The 13031-nt window shown below is 37.7% G+C and overlaps 1 protein-coding gene across 5 annotated transcripts in view; it reads left to right on the forward strand.

Annotated features, from left to right (window-relative positions):
* Positions 1 to 10538, forward strand: part of Frs2 (fibroblast growth factor receptor substrate 2) — a 122654-nt gene extending 112116 nt beyond the window's left edge. For all 5 annotated transcript variants that reach the window (XM_029558983.1, XM_008823699.3, XM_008823698.3 and 2 more), the window contains 4 exons: positions 1702 to 1888; positions 4049 to 4207; positions 4888 to 5051; positions 7182 to 10538. In XM_029558983.1, the coding sequence (XP_029414843.1) occupies positions 1702 to 1888; positions 4049 to 4207; positions 4888 to 5051; positions 7182 to 8132 (1461 nt within the window). In that variant the 3' untranslated portion in view covers positions 8133 to 10538. The remainder of the gene's footprint in view (positions 1 to 1701; positions 1889 to 4048; positions 4208 to 4887; positions 5052 to 7181) is intronic.
* The last annotated feature ends 2493 nt before the right edge of the window (positions 10539 to 13031 follow it).

Raw genomic sequence — 13031 nt, forward strand, 5'->3', positions numbered from 1 at the left:
TTCCGGGGCGAGCTGGGGTAAAAGGGAGGCCCTTTCTCAAAAAAAAAAAAAAAAAAAAAAATTCTTACATTAAAGAGGAATTTTATGTTGTCAGTTTTGGAGAGTTCAATACATTTCAATATATATATCAACTCCACTGCTTTGGGACCATGATGAAATGGCACATCAATGCAGAAATGTCAAATTTATGTATGTCCTGGTCAGGATATAGAACCAGGCCCAGGATCCCACTGTCTCTTTCAAAGTTATATCCCAGTGACCCAGAAGACTCCTTCTTTTAAAGGTGACACCTTCCAAGTGGTGCTACAGACACAGACTAAGATCCATGTCTTTAACCCTAAGCCTGTGGGGGATACTTAAGATCCAGACTATAGCACTACTCTTCAGACATTTTTGTGCATACCTAGAATTTTTTTTCTTGATACAGGTCTCACTGTGTATCCCCGACTGGCTTGTAACCCAAATCTTCCTTTTGCCTCCTCTAGAGGCTTTGCAGGCATGTCTGGCTTGATTTCCTAACTATACTATACCTGCATTTGCCCTGTGATCCATCCTGTGGTTGCAATACAATGTCTTCTTTCATCCCTCAGTAACCTGTGCTGAATTAGGCTAAATGCCCCTGTAAGTATTTAGTGCCTCTTGTAACCTAACATCAGTATGCTATAAGTCCTAGCCTCTGAATGACACAAACCTAGTGTAAGTCACACTCCTGTTATTTCACAGTTTCTCTACCTTGGACAGCCTACATGATCACCAAGTTTTATTTCCATTTTTGTACAATGGAGTTCTGCAGTCTAGGGTTGTTGTAAATATTAAATGGGGAAAATACATGCAAAACACTCGGCCCTGTTCCAGGGGAATGACAGCTTCTCAATAAATGTTATCTTTTATTCTTAGTCTTTGGCCATTTTCTTTGTTTGGAGCACTGGGACTGGAACCCAGGGCCTCAAGCATGCTAGGCAAGCTTTCTACCACTGAGCCACACACCTAGCCCATCTTCGGGCATTTTCTGAAGCTCAGCAATACAAGTCTTTGGTTAGATGAAGTCTGTGCCTATCTTATTTTGGACTCTTTGAAAGGTACCGTCTTTATTCTGTTTTAGCATTGTGTCTCATATTGTGTCATATATCTCTTGAGTCACCAGATTTCCCCAATTATTTGATTTCCTATCTAAATTTAGTCATATCCCAGGTCTAACTACAGTCCCTCTTTTTATATGAAACTTTCTCTAGCCACCTTAAGCAGTAGTTGCTGCCTTTTGCACCCTCTGTCACACTCACTTGTCAATTAATCATACACAGTTTTATGGTGTTGACCTTGTGTTTGTGTATCTTATTTTACTCATGGGAATGTAAATTCCTTTTTTATTTTTTTCATCTTTTTGAGACAGGGTCTGACTGTAGCCCTAGCTGTTCTAGAACTCAGTATGTAGACTAGGCTGGCCTTGAACTCACAGAGATCTGCCTGCCTCTGCCTCCCGAGTGCTGGGGTTAAAGGTGTATGCCACCACGCCTAGCGGGAATATAAATTCCTTACACATATGAATTGAGTATTATTTTACTGCTGCATAATCCATCCGTGCTCTGAACACACATTAATGGGCTAGTGAACTAGCAAGTGAACAATAAAAGGGATCCAATTATCAGCAGTCCATTAACCTGAAATTGGTGAAATGTTTAAGCCACTGTCATTTCTTTTTAGGTCATTAATGTGGATGATGATGGGAATGAGTTAGGCTCTGGCATAATGGAACTTACAGACACAGAACTAATTTTATACACCCGAAAACGTGACTCGGTAAAGTGGCACTACCTCTGCCTGCGACGTTATGGCTATGACTCTAATCTCTTTTCTTTTGAAAGTGGTCGAAGGTGTCAGACTGGACAAGGTAGGTAAAGCATTTATTTTCTCTAGATATTCTCATATTGGAAGCATTGTAGTGTTTTATTTCCTGAAAGAGAATCTCCCAAGGCTGGCTATGGTGGTACATGCCTGAATACCCAGAACTTGGGAGGCAGAAGCAAGATTGTTGCAAATTCTGATTAGCAAGTTCCAGGCCATCCAGGGTTACATAACAAGACTCTGTGCCAATTTAACTTAAAAAAACAAAAACAAAAACAGAAAAAGCAGAAAAACACAAAACTCCCAAATAGGATGATTGCTACTAAAAGATAAGATAAATTGTTTATTTATCAAACATGTATTAAACATTTGGTCTGTAGCAGAAATTTTGGCTTATTTTAAAAGGCAAGGTCTCACTATGTAGTCCTGGCTGATCTGGACTCACTTTGTAGACCCAGGCTGGCCTCGAACTCAGAGATCCACTTGCCTCTGCCTCCTGAGTACTAGGATTAAAAGAGTATGCCAAGATACCTAACAACTTTAAGATTTAAATAAATAATTAGTCTTATTAAATTGACAAAGTGCCTGGCGTGGTGGCACACACCTTTAATCCCAGCACTTGGGAGGCAGAAGCTGGTAGATCTCTGAGTTCAAGGCCAGCTTGGTCTACATTACAAGTTCCAGGCCAGCTGGAGCTACAGGGAGACCCTGTCTCAAAAAGACCAAAAATAAATAAATAAGCAAATAAATAAATAAATATCTGCAAGATAGGTTTTTCAGAGACAGACTATTTTACAAAAATAGAAACTAACTTGGATTAATGTGAATTTTCATAGCTGCCTCTTGAACTATTTTTCCAATGATCACGATTTTACTACTAGTTGAATAGCCTTGGCAAGTTACATGCCTTCTGTTGAACTTTATAAAAAAGGGAATGATAATACCTGTCTTACAGAATCATGACAGTTAAACAAGATAATGGTTATAAAACCTCTAGCCAGAGCCTGATAGATGATAAACCGTTGCTTTGTTAATGATGAGTTGGGCTCCTCCTGCTGTTAAAAGCCAGCTGGAGTAGGTGTGCAAATCATGCTTTCTTTGCTTTGGGGCATTATCACTTAGACAAATGGAAATTATCTGTGAGCTTTCTGAATTTATATTTTGAATTAAGACACGTATAATTTATCGTTAAGTTATTTAAAAGAATTTCTTGTGCTTAACTTTTCAACTTTGATATATGGATTTTTGTTGTTGTTGTTCTTTTTTTGTCTTCTTGGGACAGGGTCTCCTGTAGTCCCAGCTAGTCTAGAACTCATTATGTAGACCAGGCTGGCCTCCATCTCACAGAAATCTGCCTGCCTCTGCCTCCCAAGTGCTGGGATTAAAGGCATGCGCTACCACGCCCAGCTTGATACATGTTCTTACAGCTTTTCAAAAAATGTTTCTATTACCCTATATTAATTATGCATAAAATAGGTTTCATTATGACATTTTCATACATGTACCTAATGTATTTTGATCATAGTCACCTTCCTACTCTCTTGTTCCCTTTCCAGTCCAGCAAATCCCTTTTTCTTCCCAGTTAGCCCCTCCTACTTTCATGTGTGTGTGTGTGTGTGTGTGTGTGTGTGTGAGAGAGAGAGAGAGAGAGAGAGAGAGAGAGAGAGAGAGAGACAGTGTGATGGGCCCATCTCCCCCTCCATGACAGGGTATGGACTCAATCTCATGTAGATCTTGTGCACATAATCACAGTTACTGTTAAGAGTTCAACAGCTGTGTCATGCCTGGAAGTCAGCATTTCCCACTGCTCCCCGCTCTTCCTGTGGCTCTTCCATTCTTTTTGGTCCCTCTTCTGTGATATTCCAAGTCTTGGAGGGAGTGATAGGGTGTCCCATTTATGGGCGGGCATTCAACAGTCATTTATTTTCAGTACTTTCATCAGTCTCTGCAATCACTGCTGCAAAAGAAAGTTTTATTTATTTATTTATTTTTTTTGGCTTTTTTGAGACAGGGTCTCAGCTGGCCTGGAACTTGCTATGTAGACCAGGCTGGCCTCAAACTCACAGAGGTCTGCCTGCCTCTGCCTCCCAGGTGCTGGGATTAAAGGCATGTACCACCATGCTCCAGAAGAAATTTTCTAACCAAAGGTCCTATAGTTGTTTTAAAGGCATGGTTGCCATCTTTCCTTCTTGATTTATATTTGTAGGAATTTTTGCGTTTAAATGTGCCCGTGCAGAAGAATTATTTAACATGTTGCAAGAGATTATGCAAAATAACAGTATAAATGTGGTGGAAGAGCCAGTTGTCGAAAGGAATAATCATCAGACCGAATTGGAAGTCCCCAGAACACCTCGAACACCTACAAGTAAGTAGCCATTTTCCCTCATATTTTGCATGTCGGACATTTATAAGGACTAGGTTATGAATGTTTAATCTATAACAGCTAGAAATGGCTTATTTACTCAACAATATAATGGTTATCGATTTTAAAAACTTATCTACAGTTATAAACATTTTAAAAATGAAAACATTAAATATCCTATATTATCTAAAATTTGAGTGAAGAGCTAGAATTTTAGCTCAGCATTAAAATGCTTGTCTGGGATCTGGAGAGATGGCTCAGCAGTTAAAAACACTGATTGTTCTTGCAGAAGACCCAGGTTCAAATCCCAGCACCCACATGGCAGCTAACAATTGTCCGTAACTCCAGTTCCAGGGGATCCGACAGCCTCTTCTGTCCTTTGTGGGCATTGCAGGCATACACATAAAATAAAAATAATAAATAAAAAAATATTTTAAAATTAAGTTTAAAATGCTTGTCTACCTAGCCCGAAGCCTTGGGTTTTATTACCTGCATTGCCAAAAAAAGAAAACTTAGTTGATAAAAAGTAAAACTGGAGGAGGGTGTTGTTTATATTCTAATTTCTGTATGCCTTGCCAGTAATGTCTCTCTTAATCCTCAGTGCAATTTAGATCCTCACTCAATGTTATTCTCTCTGCCCTACTCCACATCCTTTCTTCTTAAACCAATAAAATAAAACTCAGCTCCAGGGTTTGCTGCTCAGAACTTACCTAATGGATATCCCCGATATCCCTCATTTGGAGATGCTTCATCCCATCCCTCAAGCAGGCATCCTTCTGTGGGAAGTGCTCGCTTACCTTCAGTTGGTGAAGAATCTACACATCCTTTGCTTGTGGCTGAGGAACAAGTAAGCATATGCTTCTGTGTAACAGCAAAAATGAGTCTGTGATGTTAAAGTGTTGATATGTTAATACTTAAAGATGTTACTTAGTATGAATTTTAACTTTCACTGCACATTTCACTTTTGCAGTGAACAATTTGAAGAAATAGCATGCATGTGCTAGCATATGCTGAAATAGTTACAGATGTCAAAGAAACTTAACTTTTGAGTATGTAGGTCTATAGGAGAGATGCATCTATAGATGAAGATAGACATAACTATTGCTCAGTTCCCAATAATCTTCAGTAGGTTAAGAATTTATGCTGTTTTTGCTATTTTAGACCTTATAGTTAGTGAAGTACTAATAGAAAGATGGATGTTATTGAGGATATTTGGACATCCTGTTTAGGGTTCCTCACTAGTTTTCATTTATGGAATTAAGTACTTGGTTGAATATTATGTATATATTATCTGATAAATTTATCTTTTGTAAGCTGTATGATCATTTACTATTAAGATTTTTAATTGATTTTTTTTTTTTTTTGGTTTTTGTGGGGGATCTTTTTGGTTGTGTTTGTATATTTGTTTGTTTGTTTGTTTGTTGAGACAAGGTCTCCCTTTAGCCTCAGCTGGCTTGGAACTCAGAGCATCTGCCTGCCTCTGCCTCCCAATACTGGGATTAAAGGCACCCTGCCTGGCCTGTTTTCAGTGTTTTTAAAGTAAATTTCTTTGTGTTCTTTACATAGTAAACATTTTATATTATTATTATAATTATATTTTTCCTCAGTTTTGCATTTCGTTTTGAATCTTTAGAGTTTTAAGCATATATTTTCAAACTTTTGTTGTTGTTGGTCTTTTTCAGACAGGGTCTCCCTGTAGCTTCAGCTGACCTGTAGCTCCCTGTGTACACCAGGCCTGTTGGTCTTTTTCAGACAGGGTCTCCCTGTAGCTTCAGCTGACCTGGAGCTCCCTATGTACACCAGGCCTTGAACTCACAGAGATCTACTTGCTTCTGCCTCCCGAGTGCTGGGATTAAAGGCGTGCGCCATCACACCCGGCTTTTTCAAACATTTTTATGTGATCTTTCTAAAATGCCATTGAAGTTTTCTGAGTAGTGGTTTGTTACTAGATGGTGTTTATTTTATATCTATACATTTTATAGAACTCTTACGTAGGGGTTTTCTGTTTATGCAGTCAGATCATTAGCAAATGATGAAAACTTTTGTTTTCCTTTTTAGTTCTTGTTTCTTATTTCTAAATCATGTTTTAATACATTACTGAGATTTTCTAGAACAGTAGCAAAATAACAATCTTTTTTGAGGGGTGGGGACAGGGTCTTGTTATATAACCTTGAACTTGATAGCTTTCTGCCTCTCAAAAACTGGGGCTAGAGGTATATGCCACCATGGGCAGCTGACTTCCTGATATATGTATGTTTTATAAGTATAATGCTACATATTATTTTAAAGTAGTTATTCTTTCTATAAATGAGATTTCTACAGTCTTTCCCCTCCTTCATCTTTTATTAGGATAAAAAAAAATGGTGCAAAAGTTTTAAAGTAATTGTATTTTTTTTTTTTTTTCTGTCTTTTGTGAGATAGGATCTCTGTAGCCCCAGCTGGCTATGGAGACCAAGCTGGCCTCGATCTCATAGAAATCTGCCTGCCTCTGCCTCCCCAGTGCTGGGATTAAAGGTATGTACCACCATGCCCAGCTCATAATTGTACATTTTTTTTTAAAGTTAATAAGATTATTAACTCTAAGACAGGACTGGTGGTGCATACTAATAATCCCAGTATTTGGGAGATAGAGGCAATTAGATTACAAGTTTGAGGCTAGTTTGGGCTACATAGTGAGGCTATGCTAAAAAAAATCGTGGGGCTGGAGAGATGATTCAACAGTTAGAACACTGGCTGTTCTTGCAGAAGACCCAGCTTCAAATCCTAACACCCACATGGCAGCTAACAACCCTGGAACTCTAGTTCCAGAGGATCTAACGCCCTCTTCTGACCTCCACAGGCACTGCAGGACACGGGTGCACTTACACACATACAGATATAACACTCATATACATAAAATAAAAATCAAAAAATTGCTATGATTGGGCTATTTTAGTTTGTGTTTTAAACCTTACTTACTTGCTTTGTTTCCTTGTAGGTGCATACATATGTTAACACTACGGGAGTGCAAGAAGAACGAAAAAACCGTGCAAGTGTGCATGTCCCATTGGAGGCAAGAGTTTCTAATGCTGAAAACAACACACCAAAAGAAGAACCAAGTAATATTGAAGACAGGGACCCTCAGATTGTTCTTGAACCCGAAGGAGTCAAATTTGTTTTAGGACCAACCCCTGTTCAGAAGCAGTTAATGGAAAAAGAGAAATTGGAACAACTTGGAAGAGATCAAGTTAGTGGAAGTGGTGCAAATAACACAGAATGGGACACTGGCTATGACAGTGACGAACGAAGAGATATACCATCTGTTAACAAACTGGTGTATGAAAATATAAATGGGCTATCTATTCCTAGTGCCTCAGGGGTCAGGAGAGGTCGTCTGACGTCCACCAGTACCTCAGATACCCAGAATATCAACAACTCAGCTCAGAGAAGAACTGCATTATTAAACTATGAAAATTTACCGTCTTTGCCTCCCGTTTGGGAAGCCCGCAAGCTAAGTAGAGATGAAGATGACAATTTAGGACCAAAGACCCCATCTCTAAATGGCTACCATAATAATCTAGATCCAATGCATAACTATGTAAATACAGAGAATGTAACAGTGCCAGCAAGTGCTCACAAACTAGACTATTCAAGGCGTCGGGACTGTACACCGACAGTCTTTAACTTTGATATCAGACGCCCTAGTTTAGAACACAGACAACTTAATTATATACAGGTTGATTTGGAAGGTGGCAGTGACTCTGACAACCCTCAGACTCCAAAAACGCCTACCACTCCCCTTCCACAAACCCCTACCAGGCGCACAGAGCTATATGCTGTGATAGACATCGAGAGAACTGCTGCTATGTCAAACTTGCAGAAAGCACTGCCACGAGACGATGGTACATCCAGGAAAACTAGACATAATAGTACAGACCTGCCCATGTGAGCCGGGAAAGCGTTATGTTGTTTGCACCTTTGTGAAGTTTTTAGAAGTGGAGATGCAAGTGCTTCGTTTTCATTTCTACACTAACTCCTTTTATAGACTGATACATTTTTTCCTGAATATTTCATGTGCATTTTAACTAAAGGGAATTAATGTAGAGCAGGTACTCCTTACAGAACACTAACTTCATTATATACAACTCATTATTGTACAGCAGCATTCCCATTCTCACAGTGCCTATTTAAGATGAGACTGAAGTGAACGACATGCTGGTTGATTTTTATCCTATATTTGGACTTATGCATATCTTTCATGTCTAAGGTGTGGTTGGCATTTCAAACCTTTTCTAAAGCCTCTTGATAACTTGCGTTGCTAACAGATAACTCTAGGCTTTGAAAGTAATACTTGTAGATTCACTGTTCACAGTATATGGTCTCCAGCATGTAACATGAGGAATCTTTTATTTCATTAATTAATTTTTTGACTTGGGCCAAAATATAGGTAAAAGAAAAGAATCACACCTCCTTTTATACCAGTCAGCTCCTCAGCCTTCAGTGTTACTAGAAAGAGTCCAGGATCATGAATATATTTGCATATTGAGAGTCAAGCAGGAGACCAGATTTTGTTTACTCATCTCATAGTGTCATTTGAAGAGCATGTCCAGATCTTACTCAGAATCACAATAGGTTTAGGAATCAGTCTCAGGTCACTTTTCCCCCAAAACATTTGAAAATCTAAACCACGACCTCTTGGAGGTTCTTTCCTGTAGATTGTTGCAGCACATTGTTTTCTGGAGGCATTTGTGCCATTAAGTTCCCATTTATCTTCAGTTTTTTCCTTTGGTGTTTGGGTTGTCTTATTTTGTTGCGTAATGTCTTTCAGTTTAAAATGTTTGAGTTTGTATATAGTTTTGAAATTGGATTATATGTTCATTGTTACTTTGTTTGCATTTTTGTCAAATTATGGTCTTGAAGGTTCATTTGGAACTTACTGTTATTCTGTAACAGGGTTGCCCTTGTCCAGTATTTATTTATATGCTGTTTACTTTTCAAGTTGATGAAAAACATTATCTCAATTTTAAATTTCACTTGTGTCCATAGGTGATCTCTCTAGCAGCTGAGAAAAAAAGAAAGATACTTAAATTTGCAAAGTTGCCTAAAGGTACTGTCTTCTCTGTGGGCACATTCCCCAGCACTTTAGCAGGGATTTCCTCAGCTACATGGCTGCAGTCCCACTTTACCCACTCTAGAGTTTCTCAGCTCTGCAGTCCTTTGACTTTATAGTCCCCAGATTTTCAGTAAAATGTTAATATCATTGCCAGCATAGCAGGTACAGGGAAGTCTCCTAGCAATGAGATTGTGTCATAATTTAGGATCTAAAATAAACAGAGTTTATATAAACTGATGTCCAGATGTTGAACTCTTTTAAAATCAAGAATGTCCCAAATTCTCAAACAATGTAGAATAAAGAGAAGAGTGGAAAGAAGGTTAGGTAACCTTGCAAAAATATTTACTTTTTTCTCTAATTATGAGGAAATTTGAAATTATGATCTGAATCTACCAGATGTGACTAAGGTTAATTTAACAAGAAAAAATTTCAATCACACAAAATCTAATCTGTTCAGTAAATAACTTAATCCTACAACAGTGAATGGATTAGCAGAACAATAGAGTGGGACCATTGCAAAAATTAAATTATTACAGTTGTCTTTATTGTTTTCAGTGCCATTGGTTTTATAGCATAGCAGAATATTCTTTATTCCTCTGTGAACTTGGTGCTTACTAAAATGTTCGCTGTTCTCTTAAAAAGAGCAGTGGTTAGATGTGCAGTTTCCACTCTTAATATACTGTTCCAGTTATCCTTTCTTCTGAATAGGTTGCTAATTGTGCCAAATTTCAATAATGGTTTTGTAATGTGGAATAGGAGTTATGATGGGATCAGTGCACATGGTTTCCTCTGTAATAAGCAGTTAAGGCAGACATAAATCTCCAAATGAAAGGGCTCATCTATTTAATCATTTTGGAGGTTGGATGCTTTATTATTTTCTTTATCCTTTTCACTTTTCCTTCCAGATGCTAATTCGGTTTTATGTCTTTTTAGTGACTCTGAATCATTACAGTTTATGCTTTAAATAGTACATGGTTTAATGGGACCAATATGTTTGCTAAGAATTTGATTTGATTTTAGGGTACTATATGAACATTAGGCAGAGATATACAGGTGGTGGTAATGTCTAGATATCTTCTGGAAATCACCTTTGTTACTATTTAATAAGTCATTTAGAATACCACTGTCCCTTATACTAGTCTCTCTGTGTTCTCTCTCCTCTCTTCTCTTCTCTTCTCTTCTCTTCTCTTCTCTTCTCTTCTCTTCTCTTCTCTTCTCTTCTCTTCTCTTCTTCTTCTTCTTCTCTTCCCCCCCCCACTGCTTAGAATGATTATTGGGATCTTATAACCATCATAGTATCCTGCTCACTGCATTGTGTTTCCTGAAAGGAAGATGCCACACAGACACTTTTTCCTTGACCAAAGTTCAGTGACGCCCTCCATGCTAGGGGCTTGGTAGCTGGCCTGGAACTGGCTATGTAGACCAGCTGGCCTTGAACTCAAAGAGATTTGCCTGCCTCAGCCTTGAAAGTGCTGGGATTAAAGGCGTGTGCCATCAGGCCCGGCTACACCAGTCTCTTAATGGGCATTAAGCTCTGTCCTGGAAGAATGTACCTGTTACTATATGGTGCATTTTAGAATGAGATATTTTGTTGGCCATATGTCTCAGATTCTCTGAGATAAATCTAATTTTAGATAATTGGTTTTGTTGATAAGACATGTGACCCTGCTTTTTAATTTTGAAAATATAATCATTTTCACTTGTTTTTCCCCCAGATAGAATCATCTTTTATCTATATAGATCATGACATTTATTCCAGACCAGGGTTGCAAACTGATGTGGGTATTATCAGTATTTCTCTGAATGTTTTATTTCCCAGTTTCATCTTCCTTTGAAAAAATGAAAATACGGTGCCTTCCCTCCCTCCAGGAAGATTGGCAAATAGTTCCTTTATTTACTGCTGCTGTGGAGTGATGAGATACACGCACTTTACTCTTGAAGACTCAGCAAAAACCTTTTCACTTCTCAGTATATCCAGAATAGATCACATTTGGGACTTAAGAAAATTTGCCAAGCAAGCTTTGTCTTTATAAATATTAATGTTGACCCCCCAGTACAATGTTATAAGTAAACTAGTGTTTATCTCCACACCCCACCCCACCCACCCAAAATCTGTGGCACAGCATATAAAAATGTACCTCAATAATGTTCTATTAAAAATGGGACAGGGGCCTTATGTTTTCGTAATTTCCCAACAATGTGCCACCATGTATTTGCCTCAAGGTAAAGGTTTTAACAAGCTAACAAAGTTTCTCCTTGCTGTTCTGTAACCCATAATGCCGAAAGTATTTTGTGCAATGTGTCATGTGTATGTATAAATATATATATTCTTGAAATAGACATACCATCAGAGACATCATTTAGAAGTAAGTGATGTATTGGCATCTCATTCATATTTCTGAGGTGTGAGGTATATGGTACTAATTACTTTTTCCATGATGCTTGCCAACTTTGAATAAAGGCATTGGTATGAAATTTCAAAATGTATAGAAAATGTTTTGGCTTGAAAAATGAACAAAAATTTTATGACCTACCAGAATATACTCTGCCCAAACCAGCACCCTCTCTTCTTCTTGTTCTTGACATCCCTGTTCCCCCATCCCTGCTTCCTCATCTTCTGGGGTATAACACAATTCTTTAGTAGCATCACTATTGTTGCAGTTCTCTGGCAACTGGACAATGATAGCACGGAACAGACTGGTATGAAGAGTACAGTAATCACCAGTGTGCCACATTTGCATTAGCAAATGCAAAATACACATTTTATTAAGGCAAACTTTGTGTTGTTATTTTCATTACATTGTATAATACTGTAAGATTATTGTATGTCCTAATTTGCATTATAAATGTTTTTTTTCCTACATAAAGGCATAAATATAGCAACTTTGTATAAAGGTAGCTTATTAGATTTTTAATTTTTCTTTTATAAAAATTGTCTAACAGTGGGACTACCATTGCCAAATTGTATATGAGATATAAATTTTACCCCCTATGGTTAATTTCTTTTCTAAACATTCCATATTTCTCTAATGAAAGATGTGACATTGTACTATGCATAAATTGTGCTTTAATGCTGTTTCATATCAGCATTTTAAATTTTGGTTTGCATTTTTAATATTGGCAAAATTTAACCACTGTTAATTAAAATAAAACCTGTTGTATATGTAACAGCATCATTTGCCCTTTATCCATTCCTGCCCTTTGTTCTTTATTTCTCCCCATCAGTGCCAACTTCATACATTTTGTAGCATGGCAATAAAATATAACTTTCATTGAGGCCAAGTGTGGCTTTTTGGAGGAAGTGGGGATGGGAGGATTGCCCTCTAGTTGTCCTAACATATAACTCTGCCATATAAGCCATGTTGCCAGGCATGAGAAGTTATATATGATATAAACATGCTTTTAAGGACAGGTGTGAATGTGCTTTAAAGCTTCACTTTTGATGTAACAAGTAATAACTAATTTTTTTATCTTTGGAAGAATCAAGAGTTCTTGAAATACAATCAAACCTTTATTAACTGGAGTACTTAGAGAATAAGCTAATAATAGAATTCTTTCAACAAGGGCTAAGCAACACATTTTTAAAAACCTTATTTATTGTGGAGTATTAGTATACTTTACTGTCCTAAAATTATAATATGTAAAATACGGTTTAACCTTAGACAATGTAGCATCTTGCATTGCCTTATTGTCATTCTGGCATAAATATCCATGAGGTACTCAAGTTGATACTGG

The sequence above is a fragment of the Nannospalax galili genome, unplaced genomic scaffold, assembly GCF_000622305.1.
Source record: "Nannospalax galili isolate Female #2095 unplaced genomic scaffold, S.galili_v1.0 scaffold749, whole genome shotgun sequence".
Taxonomy (NCBI): domain Eukaryota; kingdom Metazoa; phylum Chordata; class Mammalia; order Rodentia; family Spalacidae; genus Nannospalax; species Nannospalax galili.